The sequence below is a fragment of the Pangasianodon hypophthalmus genome, chromosome 21 (genome assembly GCF_027358585.1).
Source record: "Pangasianodon hypophthalmus isolate fPanHyp1 chromosome 21, fPanHyp1.pri, whole genome shotgun sequence".
Classification (NCBI taxonomy): domain Eukaryota; kingdom Metazoa; phylum Chordata; class Actinopteri; order Siluriformes; family Pangasiidae; genus Pangasianodon; species Pangasianodon hypophthalmus.
In genome coordinates, this window is record NC_069730.1 from 20,813,339 (window position 1) to 20,835,838 (window position 22,500).

General features: G+C 39.5%; 2 protein-coding genes and 1 long non-coding RNA gene across 6 annotated transcripts in view; 1 reads left to right on the top strand and 2 right to left on the bottom strand.

The window, feature by feature from the left end:
- Positions 1 to 378, bottom strand: part of sh3glb1b (SH3-domain GRB2-like endophilin B1b) — a 13,978-nt gene extending 13,600 nt beyond the window's left edge. The window contains exon 1 of one of the 3 annotated variants that reach the window (XM_053227698.1): positions 1 to 378. This exon is cut by the window's left edge and continues 32 nt beyond it. Coding sequence is in view for 2 of the 3 variants with exons in the window: in XM_053227696.1 (XP_053083671.1) it covers positions 1 to 50 (50 nt within the window). In the remaining variant the exon portion in view is untranslated. The other 2 variants (XM_053227696.1, XM_053227697.1) reach the window with 2 other exon arrangements.
- A 12,223-nt stretch (positions 379 to 12,601) lies between these two features.
- LOC128317127 (uncharacterized) lies at positions 12,602 to 20,046 on the top strand. Of its 2 annotated transcripts, none has more exons than XR_008300631.1 (3): positions 12,602 to 14,611; positions 16,895 to 17,126; positions 19,910 to 20,046. It is a non-coding gene; the product is annotated as an uncharacterized LOC128317127 (long non-coding RNA). The 2 variants fall into 2 exon arrangements; XR_008300630.1 differs by having other exon boundaries at positions 19,897 to 20,031.
- Positions 19,937 to 22,500, bottom strand: part of LOC113524963 (netrin-G1) — a 25,255-nt gene continuing 22,691 nt past the window's right edge. Inside the window, exon 7 of the mRNA XM_034314622.2 lies at positions 19,937 to 20,166. Within this exon, the coding sequence (XP_034170513.1) occupies positions 19,937 to 20,166 (230 nt within the window). The remainder of the gene's footprint in view (positions 20,167 to 22,500) is intronic.

Here is a 22,500-nt window from a genome sequence, read left to right on the forward strand (position 1 = left end):
CTCAGGAAAGTTCCAGCATCTGCTGCGAGTCTCCTGACGCTGAAATCCATCCTTTAACTCCGTCAATTAAAGATAAATAAACTAACAGTGCTAACAGTTTGCGGAACCAACAACTACTCCCTTTAGTTTGGCTAGTTAGCTAGCTAGCGGTTTATATAACCACACGACTCGCTAAATTATTATTATTATTAATATTATTATTAACTGGTTTAGTTGTGTGACGAGACAGAGATTCGCGTTAATCCGAGTTAAAGTGGATTAATCCGAGTTTCTCCCTGTCCATGTCAAAGCGCTAGCTTCCGTAAGATTCCAGCGCTAATGCTAATGCTAACGCTAAAGCTAGCGCTAATGCTAACCCTGACTAATCCAAATAAAGCAGGATTCGCTGTTATAGGGCAAGGAACAGGGGACGCCATACGCCCCGCCCCCTTCTCTGCGTGATTGGCTAAAATCGAGAGCTGTCCTGTATTCTGATTGGCCCACTTGTGTTCTGTCTACTTGCATACTACGTAGTACATTCTAGATAGAACACCGGAAAAGAATTAGATCGCGTGAGTCTTATCACGCAGGCGGCACAGTTAAAAGAAAACCGTTGCAGTGACGTCATCGCTGTGTTCCTGTCAGGAAACAAACTGCTAACTGCTAGCAATGCAAATAAATAAATAAATAAATAAATAAATAAGCATTAAATTGTGAATAAATAGCAATAACGGTTAGAAATGTGATGAATCTGAAACTATATACTCGAGTTGTAATGATATTTAAGCCTTTGTGTCCTTTTAAAATGATAATTATTACAAGCAAAAATATTAAACATTATTGTTACACATGGGATAAACACTGTAAACAACAAAACAAAACAAAATTTATAGTTAATTTCTTACTCATCCTAGACCAAAAACTTCCTAGACAATTTTTTAAAGAATTGTTCTTGTTTTATCAATCACTAAAACTTAGAAAACTTAACTTGTTATATGTCTGTGTATATAAGCATTTATATTTATATATATTATAAATGATTCTGTAACTCGGGCTGTTGGAGTAAACCCCCGGAACCCTCATTAAACCCTCAGAACCTTCATTAAACCCTCATTAAACCCTCAGAACCTTCATCAAACCCTCATTAAACCCTCAGAACCCTCATTAAAACCTCAGAGCTTTATTAAACCTTCATTAAACCCTCATTAAACCCTCAGAACCCTCATTAAACCCTCAGAACCCTTAATAAACCCCCACTAAACCCTCATTAAACCCTCATTAAACCCTCAGAACCCTTAATAAACCCTCATTAAACCCTCAGAACCCTTAATAAACCCTCATTAAACCCTCAGAACCTCATTAAACCCTCATTAAATCCTCAGAACCTTCACTTAACCCTCAGAACCCTCATTAAAACCTCAGAGCTTTATTAAACCTTCATTAAACCCTCATTAAACCCTCAGAACCCTCATTAAACCCTCAGAACCCTTAATAAACCCCCACTAAACCCTCATTAAACCCTCATTAAACCCTCAGAACCCTTAATAAACCCTCATTAAACCCTCAGAACCCTTAATAAACCCTCATTAAACCCTCAGAACCTCATTAAACCCTCATTAAATCCTCAGAACCTTCACTTAACCCTCAGAACCCTCATTAAACCCTCAGAACCCTTAATAAACCCTCATTAAACCCTCAGAACCCTCATTAAAACCTCAGAGCTTTATTAAACCTTCATTAAACCCTCATTAAACCCTCAGAACCCTCATTAAACCCTCAGAACCCTTAATAAACCCCCACTAAACCCTCATTAAACCCTCATTAAACCCTCAGAACCCTTAATAAACCCTCATTAAACCCTCAGAACCCTTAATAAACCCTCATTAAACCCTCAGAACCTCATTAAACCCTCATTAAATCCTCAGAACCTTCACTTAACCCTCAGAACCCTCATTAAACCCTCAGAACCCTTAATAAACCCTCATTAAACCCTCAGAACCCTTAATAAACCCTCATTAAACCCTCAGAACCTCATTAAACCCTCATTAAATCCTCAGAACCTTCATTTAACCCTCAGAACCCTCATTAAACCCACATTAAACCCTCAGAACCTCATTAAACCCTCATTAAATCCCCAGAACCTTCATTTAACCCTCAGAACCCTCATTAAATCCCCAGAACCCTTAATAAACCCTCAGAACCTTTTAGTTTTATGTTCATATGAACAGAATGTTAATTACTGACACCATTTTTGAGGAAAATGAGCATTTTTATGATTCGTGCTATCAGTGCTTAAATGAGAGGCTAGCTACACAACTGTACTTTTATTCTAAATGACTTCTAAAAAGTTTTCTTCCCTAAAACTCCGCTCTTTTCTTCTTATCAGCTGTCACATTCTGACTTTATCACTGTCTTCATCTGCAGTGTTACTGGGGTTCTAGGAGTCAGCTGTCATTTTTAACCTTTTCACCTCCTGCTGTGTGCATGTTCTTGTAATGCATAAGAGTTATAATAATAACAACAGTAACTCCAACACACAACCTCACACTCACACACTGTTAGTCTTTTAATTCTAGTTTATTCCTACGAATTTCTTCAAATATATAACACACTCGATCTTCTGATTGTAAACAGCTGATTAATAGTAAAAAGTCTGACAGTGATGCACATCTATAAGTGTGTTAACTTATAAACTACTCGTAAAAAGGTTATAAATCCTGCACATTGTGTTAAAATGAAGACAGTGCTTTTCTCCTCGCAGTAAAACTCACAGCAGATGGCTTTCACAAACTCTCCACATGGGGGCGTCACTTCACTTCACTTCACTTCACTTCACTTCTGCAGCCCTGCTTTATTCAGGTTCAGGTCTCTGCTCTACTTTACAGTGAGATTCTCTCGATTACTAACTGCTTCAAAATAAACTCTCAAATAACTTTACCCTTATATTTGTGAATATAATATATATGATTATGAATGAATATAATATGAATATAATAGCATATTATATTATAATATATGTAATATAGTCAAAATAACAGACTATACGTGTTTCAGAATATTATACTAATACTTACTTACATGAATATTATGATGTGGTACGTGGGTTTATTCCGCTCTGTGTCATATCATCAGCTTTACTGTCCTCAAGCTCAAAATGATAATAATAATAATAATAATAATAACAACATATATATATATATATATATATAGAGAGAGAGAGAGAGAGAGAGAGAGATACAATGTGTTTTGTCTCACACACACACACACACACACACACATTGTTTGTCTGTGTGTGAACACACACCCAAATTGGTTTTACTGGTGACATGTGATCTGTTTTATTTCTGGTTTTACATTTAAACACACAATCCATCAGTAATAAGGACACACACACACACACACACACACACACACACACACACACACACACACACACTACAGACACACAGTCGTGTCCAGGTCACTAAGATGAATGAAGTCACAAATACGTAATCACACACACAGGTAGGGGAGGATTACAGTGATACACACAGAGACAAAGACAAGGACAAACACACACACACGCACACACACACACACTCACACATATGCGGGCACGCACACACGTGTGTTAAATATCCTGAAAAAAAACGACAAATGACACACACACACCCACTGTTACACTCTGTGGGTGTGTGTGTGTGTGTGTGTGATTAATACTGATTTCTATTGAGATATAAAGATATATAATACAAGCTGAGATAAGGTGATAAAACAATAATAAGAACAATAAATTGTTTATGTATATAATTGTTTAAAATAATCCAGTGATGCTCACAGCGAGTAAACAGGAGTGTTAAAGAATGGAGAGGAAACATGATTTGGGGGTTTATATATTTACATATTATACATTTTATCTAATCGTATTCATCACTGTGGAAAAGTCTGAATATTAGAGACATCTTGCTCAGCAGTTCTGTGAATAAATTATAATAAATTAAATAAATAGTAATAAATTCATGAGTTGTTTAATTCAAGATGAAATATTTATCACAGCTGACATGAGTGATGAAGGATTCCTGATTAAAATGTAAAATATAATCACATAACACATACACAGTGATATAAAGTCACTTTTAAAATGTATGTGTATTTATTTTTTAAAGATTAAACACAGGCTAAACGCTAATGAACCAGGAAGTGGGGTCAGAAGTCTGCTAAGTAGTGCGCACTACAGGAAGAGTGAAAGCCAGATGCTCATTTACTGCATGGTTTGTAGAAGAAATATTCCTCTCACATGGTGGAGATTTCACTCAGGAATGCTATTTTTCCACACAGGAATGTTAATTGCATTATATTTGCCTGGCAGCTTCGACGCCTCCTTTTTCATTTTCATAAATCCAACACAATTAACTTCAACAAACGGCACATCTCGGTTAATTACAGCGCTGAATTTTCCCCCTACAGCAAAATCCCATAAAGCTTCAGCGTAAAAGCCTCGTCTAACTCTGAATAATTATTATCACTTCACTGTTTAAACACCAAACTGCTGTGAATCAAAGAAAAAAAACAGCAGTGTTTAATGTCGCAGCTGTGAGGAAGCTCGGCTTCATAAATCGCTGCAGTGGACAGAAGTGAAAAATCAGATCTATAACACTGTTTTACAAACTAATTCATTTTCTGCTTCACTAAAAATACAATCAACTTCTTAATGAAAAATAAATCCAGGAACAACAGCACAGAGCATTGTGTTTTATAATTAAATATTTCAGCTAATAATATAAATTCATAAACGCTTCTGTATCTCAGGCTGTTGGAGTAAACCCTGAGAACCCTCATTAATCCCTCAGAACCTCAATAAAACCCTGAGAACCCTCATTAAACCTTCAGAACCCTCATTAAACCTTCAGAACCTTCATTAAACCTTCAGAACCCTCATTAAACCTTCAGAACCTCAATAAAACCCTCAGAACCCTCATTAAACCTTCGGAACCCTCATTAAACCTTCAGAACCTTCATTAAACCTTCAGAACCCTCATTAAACCTTCAGAACCCTCATTAAACCTTCAGAACCCTCATTAAACCTTCAGAACCTTCATTAAACCTTCAGAACCCTCATTAAACCCTGAGAACCCTCATTAAACCCTCAGAACCTCAATAAAACCTTCAGAACCCTCATTAATCCCTCAGAACCCTCATTAAACCTTCAGAACCCTCATTAAACCTTCAGAACCTTCATTAAACCCTCGAACTCATGACAATACCATCAGTAAACCTACATAATCCTCAGAACCATCTCTCAACCCTCATTAAACCCTCAAAATCTTGAATATACCCTCAGTAAACCCTTGGAACCCTCAGAACCTTCATTCTTCATTCCAGACCCATCTGAGTGTTTGTTCTAATCCCAGTGTGAGTAGCGTGATGATAAGGTGGGTTTATGTGATGATAAATGCAGCTCTGTTCCTTTTGTCATGTTTAAACTTGTCCTTTATTAAGGAGTAAAATGCTTTTGATGAAAAAGTGTGTGTGATCAGATTGCAGACCCGACCCTGAACCATATCCGGGATTTATTTCTCCTAATAACGTTTCATCACTGCGTCTCTCGGCTCGTCGTGTTAGTTAAGCCGTGTGATTGAGATTAATCTGATTACCCGGCGGAGTAAACAGTTGGCCGCCGCTAAGACGAAATAAAGTCGCGCTGATGGATGGTAATGTTGCGGCTGTGTGCTGCGTAATCGTAGCTCAGGGATCCATATTTCTGTATTTCTGTATTTCTGTTCCTGCGCTGAAGATTAAACAGCCTGATTAGCAGTTCAGTGCCGTCGCACGGCGAATAAAACAAAGCAGGAAGCGTACATCATCCGAACTCACGGCTGCGCTCGCCTCGTCACAGCCTGCTGCTCGGATGAATCTCTGAGCAGCCATTTTCTCCTTTTTTTTTTTTTTTTTTCCCTTCCTTCTCCTGGGCACATGTGCTACGAGGCAGAAATGGCTTATGAAAGTGCACTGAGTGTTTATTCCCAGCTGAGGCGTGCTGAGGCGCTGAGGCCACACCGGAGCGGCGCCCAGAGGAAGAGGAGCTTTTAGTGCAAATAAAAAAACAAAAAAAGAAGAAGAAGAAGAATCACGAGCACAGTCTCAGCATGATTTTGAAAATAAATACAGCGAGAGTCATTGCAGTGGTGCTCCGGGTTGAGAAATATAAATCAGGTGTTTGACTGAGTCTGAAAGTAAAAATGATTCACGCGATGATGTAAATGTGTAAATTATTGGCACCTCAGAAGGTTTAAGGTGAACAGCGTTCATGTGCTGCAGAAACAGGAACAACGTGTGGAGCTCATTTCTGCACTAGTTTGGATGCAGTAGGTTCAAATTCGTGTACATAGACAATATTAAGGGGTGGAGTTAGGGGCGTGGTTGGGGGAGTTGGGGTGTGGCCTAATGGAGTTTTTGATCTGTGTTTGAGGAGAACTTGTTAGAAAGTCAGAACTTCACCTTCACACATCTGCGTCTGTACATCACCACTGTGACATCACATCTCTCTCTCGTTTCTCAGTCCCTCTATCTCTCTCCATAAGTGCACTGCTATGCAGATGACACTCAACTCATCCTCTCCTTCCCTCAGACACTCATGTTTCTGCTCGGATATCAGCTTGTCTGGCAGACATCTCATCATGGATGGCAGCTCATCAGCTGAAACTTAATCCCACCAAAACTGAACTGCTGTTCATCCCAGGTGCTTCATCCCCATCTCAGGATCTTGCAATTTCCCTAGACAATTCTCTGATCTCGCCTTCGGTTACCGCACGCAACCTTGGGGTAACCATGGACAATCAACTGTCCTTCTCCTCTCACATCGCTAATCTAACACGCTCATGTGGATTTCTCCTTTATAACATCAGAAGAATTCGTCCATTTCTTTCCTCACAGGCCACACAGGTGCTTGTTCAGTCCCTTCTCATTTCAAGACTGGACTACTGCAACTCACTCCTGGCAGCTCTGCCTCTGAGCGCCATTCGTCCTCTGCAACTGATCCAGAATGCAGCTGCACGACTGGTTTTCAACCTTCCTAAGTTTTCCCACACCACCCCATTGCTGCGCTCCCTCCACTGGCTTCCTGTAGCTGCTGCATCAGATTTAAAACACTGATGCTCGCCTACAAAGCCAAAAACGGACCAGCACCCACTTATCTCAAAGCTCTTATCACACCTCACATTGCACCACGCTCCCTCCGATCCTCTAGCACTGCTCGACTGGTCCCTCCATCTCTCAGGGTACAAGGAAGACCTGCATCGAGACTCTTCTCTGTTCTGGAGCCTCGGTGGTGGAATGAACTTCCCCTAGATGTCCAAACAGCTGAGTCACTGGCAGTCTGCAAACGACGGCTAAAGACTTACCTCTTCATAAAATACTTAAATTAGCACTTTCACCAAAATAATCACCTCCCCAACAGAGTTTTGGACTGATGGTATTCCTAGTTTGTGACCTAGTGAGTCAGTATCAGAATGTATTTTTGATAGACTTCAAAGCACTATTGTATTGTAAGTCGCTCTGGATAAGAGCTTCTGCCAAATGCCATGTAAATGTAATGTAAATATACATCTCTTTCTCTGTCCTTCTCTTCTTGTCTCTCTCACTTTCTCTCTCTTTACCACTGTTTTATTCTTTCTCTTTCTCTTTCGATCTTCCTCTCTCTCTCTCTCTCTCTCTCTCTCTCTCTCTCACTGTGTTTTTGTCTTCCATCACTTTCTCTCACTCCTTCTTCCTCCCTTTATGTCACTTTTGTTCTTTCTCTCTTGATTTTCTTTATCTCTTTTTTGATACCCTCTCTGGTCATTCTTTATTTTTCTATCTCTGCCCTTTTTTTGTTTGTTATTCTGTTTATTATTCACACTCTCATTCTCTCTCTCGCAGTCTCTGGATGTTCGTCTTTGTCTCTCTGTATCACTCTCTGTCTTTCTCTCTCTTTCTGTCTTTCTCTCTCTTCATGTATCTCTCTATTTCTGCCTCTCTGTATCTCTCTTTTAGCTTCTCTCATTCTCTCTCTCTCTCTCTCCCTCTCTCTCTCTTTTAGCTTCTCTCATTCTCTCTCTCTCTCTCTCTCCCTCTCTCTCTCTTTTAGCTTCTCTCATTCTCTCTGTCTCTCTCTCTCTCTTTCTCTTTTAGCTTCTCTCATTCTCTCTGTCTCTCTCTCTGTCTCTCTCCCTCTCTCTCTCTTTTAGCTTCTCTCATTCTCTCTCTCTCTCCCTCTCTCTCTCTTTTAGCTTCTCTCATTCTCTCTCTCTCTCTCCCTCTCTCTCTCTTTTAGCTTCTCTCATTCTCTCTGTCTCTCTCTCTCTCTTTTTCTTTTAGCTTCTCTCATTCTCTCTGTCTCTCTCTCTGTCTCTCTCCCTCTCTCTCTCTTTTAGCTTCTCTCATTCTCTCTCTCTCTCTCTCTCCCTCTCTCTCTTTTAGCTTCTCTCATTCTCTCTGTCCCTCTGTCTCTCTCTATCTCTCTTCATGTATCTCTATATTTCTGTCTCTCTGACTCTGTTTTAGTTTCTGTCATTCTCTCCCTCTCCCTCTCTCTCTGTTTCTCTCTCTCTCTTTCTCTCTCTTTCTAAATTCTCCGAAGCTAAAATGTCATTAAGGTTTGTAATGATTTCTGTTTGGTTTTGAGGCGTCAGACTCACACAGAGCTCATAATCGTCCTCTCAGACAGACACACGTCTCCATCGTCACGCCTCAGGACACATTAAACACGTCTGATTCTTACGGACGTCTGAGATGTTTTAATAAACCGCTTCTGAAATCAGACTCACTGCTACTGCGCTGTAAACTGAAGCTCCGCCCCCTCTGAGGTCATCACGGCCAAAGCAGCTGCGCTACTGGATGAAGATGTAAATTCCACTGACGTGACATTATATTACAAAATACTCTATAATCACTATCCTGCGTCGTGATTGGACAGTGTGATGTCATCGATCACCATAGCGATAACGAATCAAAATATCGCCTGTCTCTATTATTTGGGGGTCATTTAGCACACTTAATAATCATGATGGCCTTGGAGTTATCTGTGTACCACACACACACACACACACACACACACACACACACACCTGAGCAGTGGGAGATTTCTTTATCTGAGATTGATTTCAGTGTCTGGAGAGCCACAGGAATGTTAGAGGTGTAATTTGTTGTCTGTGATGTGATGAACCCCGCAGACACACAAACACACACACACCCACACACACACACACACACATACACACACACACACACAAACCTCATTACAGACACTCAGCATGGCCGCTCGGTCCCGTGCGTCGCCCGTGAATCTGCTCCATTTCCATATCAGCGCTCTTTCTATCTTTTCAATTTCCCCATCGTCATTTCCCAATTTTTCCCCGCTAACATTCTAAAGACCTTATTACCTCTCAATGACTGTTAATAACCACTCACACTGCGAACGATCAGGAACGAAGCTCTGAAAGCACACAAAGGTCCCCGTGCGGTAAAACAAGCAAGCACGGCCTCTCTATTGAATTTGATGAGACATTTATATAAAAAAAAATCAAAAGAAAAAAGAAAAATAAAGAAAATCATATCCATGTTCAGATGAAAAGATGCAGCGAGAAATATTTTTATTTTTACTGAATATTTTTTTATTGATTTGTGCAAAATTCAGACTATTTCTAATTCCTTAGCATTTTTTAAATGAACTCTGTTTATTTAATTAAAGCTAACTGTTAGCATGCGTAGGATTTGCAGTCTAGTTAGCGCAGTGAAGTTAGCTTTTAAAGCATTAGCAGCGCTAGTAATGAGTGTTTTGCTAGCAGTATAGCCATACTAGCAGCGTTACTATATAAAAATATTAAGAACTCGTATTGCTCTTGTTTGTCCACGCCAATCTGCTCATCAATATGCAAGAAGAAAACGTGTGTGTGTGAGTGTGTGTTTGTGTGTGTGTGAGTGTGAGTGTGTGTTTGTGTGTGTGTGAGTGTGAGTGACAGATCTGGCTGTTGTAGCATGTTTTCTGTGTCACATTAGCAGCTGCTGCTACTTCAGAATAAATTCTTCCACCATCTGATCACACACACACACACACACACACACACACACACACACACGCTAATGTCAACTTCACAATATGTTTCCTGTCCTGCTTTAATCAGGAAAAAAAAAAGGACAAGCGAAGAAAACACACACACACACACACACCCGCTGCGTCATCAGATTTCTGACAGCCATCAGATGATAAATATTGAATTTATCAAATTTATTGGATGTTTTGTGCAGAATGTTAAAGTTTTAATCTGTAGTTTATTCTGTGTAAAAAATTAGTGTTTGTTCCAAAAGATTTACATTTTTAGATCTTTTTTTTTTTTTACATCCTTGCTTCTGTGTGTTTGTGTGTGTGGAAACAGGATGACAAAATCCATGTCCTCTACCTGCTGTTTGTCCTACAGCATGTCTACCTGTCTGTCTCTCTGTCTGTCCATTCACCTGTCTGTGTCTCTGTCTCTCCATTCACCTGTCTGTCTCTCTGTCTCTCAGTTCACCTGTCTGTCTGTCTTTCTGTCTCTCCATTCACCTGTCTGTCTCTCTGTCTGTCCATTCACCTGTCTGTGTCTCTGTCTCTCCATTCACCTGTCTGTCTCTCTGTCTGTCCATTCACCTGTCTGTGTCTCTGTCTCTCCATTCACCTGTCTGTCTCTCTGTCTCTCAGTTCACCTGTCTGTCTGTCTCTCTGTCTCTCCATTCACCTGTCTGTGTCTCAGTCTCTCCATTCACCTGTCTGTCTGTCTTTCTGTCTCTCCATTCACCTGTCTGTCTCTCTGTCTCTCCATTCACCTGTCTGTCTCTCTGTCTCTCAGTTCACCTGTCTGTCTGTCTCTCTGTCTCTCCATTCACCTGTCTGTGTCTCAGTCTCTCCATTCACCTGTCTGTCTGTCTTTCTGTCTCTCCATTCACCTGTCTGTGTCTCTGTCTCTCCATTCACATGTCTTTTTCTCTGTCTCTCCATTCACCTGTCTTTGTCTCTGTCTCTCCATTCACCTGTCTGTCTCTCTGTCTCTCAGTTCACCTGTCTGTCTGTCTCTCTGTCTCTCCATTCACCTGTCTGTGTCTCAGTCTCTCCATTCACCTGTCTGTCTGTCTTTCTGTCTTTCCATTCACCTGTCTGTCTCTCTATCTCTCCATTCACCTGTCTGTCTGTCTTTCTGTCTCTCCATTCACCTGTCTGTCTCTCTATCTCTCCATTCACCTGTCTGTGTCTCAGTCTCTCCATTCACCTGTCTGTGTCTCTGTCTCTCCATTCACCTGTCTTTCTGTCTTTCTGTCTCTCCATTCACCTGTCTATGTCTCTGTCTCTCCATTCACCTGTCTGTGTCTCTGTCTCTCTAGATATGTGTGTCTACCTGCCAGTTTACCTGTCTATCTGTATACCTGTCTGTCTGCCTCACTACCTTTTTATCTGTGTACCTGTCTGTCTGTAGAATCTGTGTTTGTTTGATTGAGGCCACTATGGATGAGAGGAACTGGAGCAGAAAGACAGATTGATTCACCACACACACACACACACACACACACTCACACACACTCACACACACACACACACACACACAGACACAGACACACACACACACACACACCTGTGTGACTCAGACTGACCTGTTTTCATCATTAAGTGTGTTTTTTTTTCTGTCAAAAATAAGGCCAGAAAACAGCAGAGTTAAAAAAAGGTCACTGTTCTGAGATAGAAAGGGGGCGTGGTCATCACCAGATGGGCGTGGTCATCATCAGAGGGGTGGGGTCATGAGAGAGGTGATGTACAAATAAAATTAAATTAAATTTAATAGAAAACCAAAGAAGTAGATTTGGTGAAGAAGAGAGGAAAGATGAAGGGATTAACTAAGAGAGAGTTATAAAGAACAGGAAGCTGTGACCATATATGGAGAGTGAGAAACCAGGAACAGGTGAAACTAATCAACAAAAAGAGGACCAGGAAGCTGTGACCATATAAGGACAGGCATGACTTGTTTATGGGGTGAACTGGGACAGATTCTTGTTGGACGTTAAGTTTTATTTTACATTTTATCTTAAAATTGAATTTAGATTTTACATTTCAGTTTAAATTTCCACTGAGGGATTTAAAAACATCAGCGTGTAAAAATTCAACATGGATCCCGAGAATCGTGAGGAGAGAGTCGGACTGTTCCACGATTAATGACACATCCACCTGTCTCTCTCTCACCTGTCTCTCTCTCACACACACCCGTCTCTCTCTCTCTCTCTCTCTCTCTCTCTCTCTCTCTCACCTGTCTCTCTCTCACTCTCACCCGTCTCTCTCTCTCTCTCTCACCCGTCTCTCTCTCTCTCTCACTCTCACCTGTCTCTCTCTCACTCTCACCCATCTCTCTTTCTCACTCTCACCTGTCTCTCTTTCACCTGTCTCTCTCACTCTCACCCGTCTCTCTCTCTCTCTTACTCTCACCTGTCTCTCTCTCACCTGTCTCTCTCTCACTCTCACCCGTCTCTCTCTCTCTCTCTCTCTCTCTTACTCTCACCTGTCTCTCTCTCACCTGTCTCTCTCTCACTCTCACCCGTCTCTCTCTCTCTCTCTCTCTCACTCTCACCCATCTCTCTCTCTCTCTCTCTCTCTCACACACACACCTGTCTCTCTCTCACCTGTCTCTCTCTCTCTCACCCCTCTCTCTCTTTCTCTCTCATCTGCCTCGCTCTCTGACCCGTCTCTCTCATCCATCTCTCTCTCTCTCACCCGTCTGTCTCTCTCTCTCTCTATCTATCTTTCTCTCTCTCTCTCTCTCTCTCTTTCTCTCTGTCTTGTAAAATAAATTTATCCAGTGTCTCTTCCTCTGACCTCAGCGTGAGGAGAAATCTCCTGAGCTTGTGGTTTTATTTTCTCTTTTTCCTCCTGCTCACCTTGTGCTGTTATTGATGACTTCATCCCTCTGACTCGGCACAACTCCAGCGGCTCGTTACTGATTTCCGCACAGAGACGAGAGCGCTTTAACGCAGACGCTCAATTTAGCACGACATTTCCTCCGTATACGTGTACATTCATACACATCCTTTTTTCCTCAAGTGCAGATTCAGCCATTTCAGAAATCACTTCTGCTTCTCACAAACTCTCAGCAAAGCAGAAAATGCAAAATATCTCCTTATATTGTTCTTAATAATGATTTACTTATTGATTTACATATAAAAACTGTTCAACTGAAAGAGAATTAGAGTAAAAACTCTTAAACAGTGCTGACTTTCTCTCCGCTTTAGGGCCCAAGTGACTGTTTATATTAAAGAACATTTTTTTTCAGTCTCGTTACAAAAGCATTAACGCTGCAGCGGCCGTAATGAGGCTCGATCTCTCGCCCCGGCTGCTTTTCACTTCTGCTGATAAATAAAAAGGTTAAAACTCATTTCTCTGTTTAGTCATTATTTATATTTACATCACGACTTTAATTCTGGGAGAAAAAAAAACCCAAAAAACCTTTTTTTCATTAAAACGCAGGTCACATGACATCCTCGTCCTCATCCGTCTCTCTGAGAGTGAGTTTATTAAAGACGAGGGTTAAAGCCGTTTTGTGACGTGATTAAAATGATGATGTCTGATCTCAGAGCGAACGTCTGATTAAAATGATGATGTCTGATCTCAGAGCAAACATCTGATTAAAATGATGATGTCTGATCTCAGAGCGAACATCTGATTAAAATGATGATGTCTGATCTCAGAGCGAACGTCTGATTAAAATGATGATGTCTGATCTCAGAGCGAACATCTGATTAAAATGATGATGTCTGATCTCAGAGCAAACATCTGATTAAAATGATGTCATTTCCCAGCCTGATCTCGAGTTCCTCGTTAACACAGATGTCCTCGTCTCAGTAATGACTCACATTCACACACTGCTGATATAAACCCTGAGTTTTACGTACAGATCAGACACGTGATGTTTATATCAGTAAGATGGGGAAGTACGGTTGTGATGTTGTATTTTTCACGTTAAACACGTTTCTGTCTTTTCATCAAGAGGTAATAAATAATTCCTGTCCTTTATGAACACTGAATATTTATATAAACGATATTCTACAGTTTTGTTTGGAGCTGTTAGAAAATAACTGGTATAACAGGAAATCTGAGCCTCGTCACGTCACCCAAAATGTGTTTATAGGAACGATAGGATTCTTTCACACTTTCTCTTTCCTCTTCAACCACCAGCTCACGGTTTACATCTCACGCGTAATCCTGCGAGAAACGCGCGCAAAATCCGTCTGATTTAAAAACAGAACTCGAACAACCTTTACAGAGAAACACAGAGTGGCATCAGCTGACCAATCAGAATGCAGCTCGGAGTGGCATCAGCTGACCAATCAGAATGCAGCTCAGAGTGGCATCAGCTGACCAATCAGAATGCAGCTTAGAGTGGCATTAGCTGACCAATCAGAATGCAGCTCGGAGTGGCATCAGCTGACCAATCAGATCGCAGCTTGGAGTGGCATCGGCCGACCAATCAGAATGCAGCTCGGAGTGGCATCAGCTGACCAATCAGATCGCAGCTTGGAGTGGCATCGGCCGACCAATCAGAATGCAGCTCAGAGTGGCATTAGCTGACCAATCAGATCACGAGGAAAACTGACATGGAGGACGGTGAGATCTATCTAATATTTGTTGTCATGGTTACAGTGCGAGTCGATGCTCTGAGTCGCTCCTTTACTGTAGAAAAAAATAAATGAGCGTAATGTTTAGTTTACTAATTAAAAAATAACAACTTTGATAAAAAATAATATTTAGTAATTATAGCATTTTGTTTTAAAATATATTTTATGTAAAATGCCGACACTGAGGTGAAGTTTAGACTTTAGAAAGAAAAGTGAATTTGTTGAATAATAAGATAATAATAAACGTTTCCTCAGTTACTGCTGATTTAGTTTTTAATTCATTAATAAATAACTTGAAAGTTCTGGATGTGGTTTTGCTCCCAAAACTCCTCAACATAAAAAGTTTCATTAATGTTATTACTAATTTGTACAGATTTATTAATAAACAATTAAAATCAAACTTCAATTAGTTTTAGATTTTATCTTTTTTTTGATCTTTGTGTATTTTTAATCTTTTTGCACTTATATTTTATTATCTTTTATTTTTTCCTTCTGCAACCCAATACATTAAATTTATTATTTAATTTCCACTACTTTCTCTCATACAATTAAAAGTTTTTAGACAGGAAGAGAGAAAGAAGGACAGAACATTTAGCTAGCAGGCTATTAGCTAACCACACACTCTTAGCTAGTAGGCTATTAGCTAACCACACACTTGTAGCTAGCAGGCTATTAGCTAACCACACACACTCTTAGCTAGCAGGCTATTAGCTAATCACACACTCTTAGCTAGCAGGCTATTAGCTAACCACACACACGCTTAGCTAGCAGGCTATTAGCTAACCACACACTCTTAGCTAGCAGGCTATTAGCTAACCACACACACTCTTAGCTAGCAGGCTATTAGCTAATCACACACTCTTAGCTAGCAGGCTATTAGCTAACCACACACACGCTTAGCTAGCAGGCTATTAGCTAACCACACACTCTTAGCTAGCAGGCTATTAGCTAACCACACACACTCTTAGCTAGCAGGCTATTAGCTAACCACACACACTCTTAGCTAGCAGGCTATTAGCTAACCACACACACTCTTAGCTAGCAGGCTATTAGCTAACCACACACACTCTTAGCTAGCAGGCTATTAGCTAACCACACACACTCCTTTAGACGACCGTTTTGTATGAAACGCAGCCTCGACTCAGTCACTCATTAAAATAACTACACACTGTGATTTAATATTTTTAATATTTTAATATTTTACTACATTCAGCTTTCAGAACAACAAAAAGATATGATTTCCCTTTCACATGTGCAACAACGTTAACGACTGCAACGCTACGATTACGTGGAGGGAAAAAAAAAAGTGCAGAGGCCGCGTGATTAATAAAACATCACGATTTATCCATTTACAGTCATAACACACGGTCACAGATGATTTTCATTTTCCTTTGTTATTAAAAATTCCTTTATATATCAGTTAAACACACACACACACACACACACACACACACACACACACACACAGGAAGTGACACAAATCTACAGAGTAAATGGGATGAAATTGGCCTTGTTCCAATCCAAAGTAAAACTAAATCCCTAATCCCTACTCACCTCCCCTAAGCCCTTCCCCTTAGCAAAATCCACACTTGATAAGGTTCTAGTTCTGACAGTAACAGTGATAATGGTCTTAACGATGGAGTCAGAGATAATTAGTGGGTGGGGAAATGGGCGTGGCCAACAGTTGGGCGTGTGCTTAGTCACTTCCCCTACGCCCTAGCACTAAGTAATTCACAACACGTGGACCGATGGACTGCTTGTTTTAAATAAAACAATGATAATAGTGCTGTCTTGTCATTATAGGCGGAGCCATCAGTGTGAAGTGGGCGTGGCTATAATTTCAGGAAGTGGGTGTGGTCTGATTTTACAGATTTCAGTTAGCCGAGAGAAGCCAATATTTGTTTGAACAGTAAATTGATTTACAGCAAATTTTACAAATGAAAATTGGACACACCCACAAAATGGATCGTACCACGTGGCCATGAACAAAGGGGGGTTTCGTATCAGGACTCGCTCTCTAATCTGGATGAAGTGTGCGTGTATTTTTATAATGTTTCACACACAAAATATAAAATGAACATTTGCTGATGATTTGCTAACACTTTTTTTTACATAAAAAATTTACAACATTTTTTTCCCCGCAAATTTCGCATAAATATCATGCTCTGTTTTTGGTTTCTTCTGCTCAGTATTACATCTTGCGATATTCAGCAACACACATTAATTATTATTATTATTATTATTGTTATTATTGTTGTTGTTGTTGTTTCAGGGAGAAAATATCGTCAGTGTCCTGATGTTCTGTTCCAGAGTCAGTGTTTGAGCTCCACGGATGAAGTCTGTCCTGGGAACCATGTCCATTTCCAAAGTTCTGTTCCGATAAAAACGTGGCTGTTTTTATAAACACGGAGGACAAAACCGTCGAGATAAAACTGTACAATCGAAGCTGTGATACGAGGACACATCTGGATATAAACACATCTGGATATAAACTCACACTGCAGGTGGGAAGTTTGGAAGCGAACACCACATACCACCACTAACAGCTTTTTCCAGAATGTTTCCCAGGTGTGCAGTGATGTCATTTCCTGTTACTGATTATACAGCGATTTGAGGTTCGAGCTAGCTAGTGAGAATTAGCATGTTATTGAATAAACTAGCTGGTGAGGTTGTTTTTTTTTTTTTTTTTTTTGCATAAATTATATAAATATCTGATAGATCACAGTTTTGCATGAAAACATATAAACTTAAAGTTTATTTTTAAAAAGTAAACACTAAATAAACGCGTGGTCTTTTCCGTGTGTACGTGGGATTTGGTTTTGACTAAAATGTAGTGAATTAACAGGTGAAATCAGATTCTGTAACTACAGTAAACACATATAAAATAATAATTAACTATTTTTACCGTACGTGTTTGTTGCGTGTTAGTCATAAATATTGTTTATTAATGACACTGAGCCTCATTTATCAACTTTTTTAGTAAAGTTGTGTGTAAATGTTTTTTCGATCAAATAAAACTAAAAATTCCTGCCAGATTTTGCTGATTTTCTTCGTACTCGCATGCGGATGCTGATAAACACCAATTAGCTATAAATTACACAGCTAGTTATTTAGCCACACCCACAAATCTCCATAAAAGGCAAAATGGTGACTAAAAGGTGAAAGAGCGCCTCCTAAGCGCGTCGTGCGCTAAATCATCCAGTAACGCAGCTCAGCCACTGCAGCGTGTCGGCTACCATAGACACACACTAACTCCTCCTCCTTTTATAGGGCGCCATTACTTTTGTACTAATTGAGGCTAGTCATATTTGTGTTACTTTATGGATTTGTGTAAACGCCACTGTGAACGATCTACGAATAAATTTCTTCGTATTTAGTTTGATAAAGAGGTGCAGTGTTTATAATAAAGATCATTTTACAAAGTTATCATTTTATCATTTGCTGTTATTTTTCAAATATTACGATAAATTTCTGGATTTGATTTCGGACTTTAATAAAGAGTTTGCGAGATCAGATTTCACGCTTTATTAACCATCGTGCTGGTTTTCTTACGCAGATCTGGCAACCCTGACTGAGGGATTGTAATTAGATTAGCTAAATAATAATAATAGCTAATAAATAATTTTGAGCTAGCATAGTATTAAATAAGTCAGCACTGTGACCTAATGATGATGTCAGAGGGGGCGTGGTTAAAGCTGAATCAAGCTGAATGAGAGTTAATTTAAATAACATGTTTATCGTTTATCAATATTTTTTGAAAAACTTCTTAATTTCCATGTTTAATTTTTACAAAGTGCTGCTTCCAGACCTCCAGCCTGCAGTGTGTGTAGTGCGCGTATGTTGTGTGTATGTTGTGTGTGTATTGTGTGTATACTGCGTATAAGCTGCATGTATGTTGTGTGTATGTTGTGTGTATATTGTGTGTATAAGGCATGTATGTTGTGTTTATGTTGTGTGTAAGTTGTATTTGTGTTGTGTGTATGTTGTGTGTATGTTATGTGTATATTGTGTGTATAAGGCATGTATGTTGTGTTTATGTTGTGTGTATATTATGTGTATGTTGTGTGTAGGTTGCGTGTATGTCATGTGTGTATTGCTTGTATATTGTGTGTATATTGCATGTATAGTGCATGTATAGTGCATGTATATTGTGTTTATGTTGTGTGTATGTTGTATGTTGTGTGTATACCGTGTGTATATTGTGTGTATATTGCATGTACGTTGTGTGTACTTTGCGTGTGTCGTGTGTGTATTGTGTGTGTGTTGAGTGTATATTGCGTGTATGTTGTGTCTATGTTGTGTGTATTATGTGTATATTGCGTGTATGTTGTGTCTATGTTGTGTATATTGTGTGTATATTGCGTGTATGTTGTGTCTGTGTTGTGTGTATATTGCGTGTATATTGCGTGTATGTTGTGTCTATGTTGTGTGTATATTGTGTGTATATTGCGTGTATGTTGTGTCTATGTTGTGTGTATATTGCGTGTATATTGCGTGTATGTTGTGTCTATGTTGTGTGTATATTATGTGTATATTGCGTGTATATTGCGTGTATGTTGTGTGTATACGGCATGTATGTCATGTGTGTATTGCTTGTATAGTGCATGTATATTGTGTTTATGTTGTGTGTACGTTGTGTGTGTTGTGTGTATGTTGTGTGTATGTTGCGTGTATATTATGTGTATGTTGTGTGTATGTTGCGTGTTGTGTGTATATTATGTGTATGTTGTGTGTATGTTGCGTGTTGTGTGTATGTTGCGTGTTGTGTGTATGTTATGTGTATGTTGTGTGTATGTTGCGTGTTGTGTGTATGTTATGTGTATGTTGTGTGTATGTTATGTGTATGTTGCGTGTTGTGTGTGTGTATGTTGTGTATGTTGTGTGTGTTGTGTGTGTTGTGTGTACGTTGTGTGTGTTGTGTGTATGTTGTGTGTATGTTGCGTGTATATTATGTGTATGTTGTGTGTATGTTGCGTGTTGTGTGTATGTTATGTGTATGTTGTGTGTATGTTATGTGTATGTTGCGTGTTGTGTGTGTGTTGTGTATGTTGTGTATGTTGTGTGTGTTGTGTGTGTGTTGTGTGTATGCTGTGTGTACGTTGTGTGTATGTTGCGTGTTGTGTGTATGTTATGTGTATGTTGTGTGTATGTTGTGTGTATGTTGTGTGTGTTGTGTGTGTGTTGTGTGTATGCTGTGTGTACGTTGTCCTTCATCATGTTTACACTGTGGCTGAGTGTAACGCCGTCTCTGTGCGTTGTGTTCGTGTTCCTCAGTCGTGTTCCTCAGTCGCGTTCCTCGGCGTTCCTCCTTCCCTCAGACGCGGCGGAGAGACGAGAGCGAGAGAACGAGGGAATAAAAGAGTGGCAGAGACGAGAGACGGAGACAGTCACGTCCTGATCGGAGCTCCTCACAGGCCTGGCCACCGCGGCATCGCTCCGTTTCACACAACACTCCGGAAAATCCCGGAGGACAGCGACAGCGCTGGTGCTGAACACACACTCCGCCGTTCTGACAGCGCAGCAGCACGTCGTCACACACTCGAGCTGAGAACACAAACGACAAACACACACTCGAGCTGAGAACACAAACGACAAACACACACTCGAGCTGAGAACACAAACGACAAACACACACTCGAGCTGAGAACACAAACGACAAACACACACTCGTGGGAGCGGTTATGATAAACGAGTGTAAGATCCGATCGGAGAAAAACATCACGACTGAGAGCTGGAGTAAAAATGCTCATTAGCTGAAACAGTTCTTCAGGGCGGGGCTTTGATAACGGACTGCTGGATTGGCTATGGCATGAATATGTAAATTAGTGGGCGGAGTCTATGCAAATTAGACTAGTTCATCACCTGCAGCCTGAAAGTCACTTCAGAAACAGAGACTGTGTGTGAATTAATACCACTGAAGGGCAGGTAATAAATACATTTATGGAAGCGCATCTCTGCCAAACTTTTACTCAATAATTAATAAAAATTTGAAAGTTTTATCTAAATTATACTCCAGGTTATAATATTCGATTTTTTTCCTCCAATCATTTGAGATTTTTCATCACACTGGAGATGAAACTGAAGTCAGGACGCCATTTTAAGCGAATGAAAAATGATTCTTTACAGATCAGGAATGGTTTGTTCCAGTTCCTCCGACACTCTGCACACTATCCGTCTATCAGATGTAGATTATTAAAATATTATTATTAGAGTATTATTAAAATATTAACATACACAAAATCTAGCCTTCTCGCAAAGTCTCTCCTGCTGAATGACAGCTAAAATTTTAATATCTTTTAAAAATGTCTTTTTTTTTTAAACCTGTCATCTTCCACCCTCTTCCAAGAATAATAAACTCTTTTTTAGCAATATATTATTTATAATATATAACATTTTATAATATATTATAAACTCCATGAAGCTAGCTTTAGGACTGCGATTCCCATGAACACTTTTACACCCGGGTCTCCATCAGTGCACAGTTAATAACTTCAACAAAATAAACTTCACGTGAAAACTGTGATGAATTTCCTGGTTACACAACTGCACTATTTGTCCATGTAGCACACAGTTATAGAAGGGAATGATTTATAATCGCACTATCTGGAGTCACCCAGATGAGGATGAGTTCCCTTTGAGCCTGGTTCCTCTCAAGGTTTCTTCCTCATATCGTCTCAGGGAGTTTTTCCTCACCACCGTCACCTCTGACTCACTCATTAGGGTTAAATTTATAAACTTAATATTTATATTCTGAATTTATATATTTCTGTATATAAATTATATAATTATATATAATGTCCGTTGTTAAAAGCTCTATACAAATAAAACTGCATTGAATTAGTTATATAAAAGATTTCTCCTAAAAAACAGAGAGGAAAAAAAGAGAAAAGAACAAAAAGTATTTAAAAATATGAACACTGCAGCATATTATATAATGAATTTATTAATCTATCGATTATTGGTGAAATCTGTAATTTTTGGACGTAGTGTGAGATTTTGTTTTGATGGAAATAAACCCGATGTTTTTCAGGTCACCGTCGTGTCCCTGTAAAGCTCTGTGTTTGTTTTATTGATTTTAATTCTGTCTTTAATGTGTAAAATGAATCAAGACCTGATTTATTGTTCATCATTACAGTGTAGAACAGAAACACCAGGCAGAGTAATCATGAGAGAATGTATAATTGTACATTATTTTACCACTGAATCCGGTTAAAAGTGATAAATATTCAGATGTGAAATTGTGACTTTATGCTTCTTCTGTTTCTTCTTTTAGTCTTTATGTGTTTATGTGACAGATGCTCCGAGATGCCAGGGTTTGTGTTTTTCCTCCGCAGGTCTTCGGCAGGATTTAAAAACTTTTAATCTGCAGATCTGTGAAGTTTTTTCAGTCGATGGGGTTTGAACGGCTTCCAGAAAACCCCGAGGAGCTTCTGAGTTCTGAGTTCAGCATCTGTAGCCCAGATTAACGGATTTATTTATGAAGAAACACAGGAGGCGTTATGGAGAAAGTCTGAATGCCACAAACAAAGAGCTGTTTATGTTTCATCAGCTGTTAAACCCTCATTTTATCCAGAGATATTTCTACAAAATTACAGAAAACCTGCAGAAATGCTGCGTTCACGTGCTAGTGGCTGATCGTTAATTCGTCTCTTATTTTCAGCTTCAGGTAAATTACGATGTTTATTAATGAAATATTTTCATTAGTTATATTTTTCATTACATTCTGTTTCATTACAAAAGATTAAAAACACATGTAAGTTAATATAACTGCACAGAAGCAGAGACTTGTGTTTCAAAATTAGGTCGATGTTTACGCAGGAAAGTTCCTCGTATTCAGAATCGGGTTACGCAGCTACTTAAGTGGCATTTCTGAGCGAT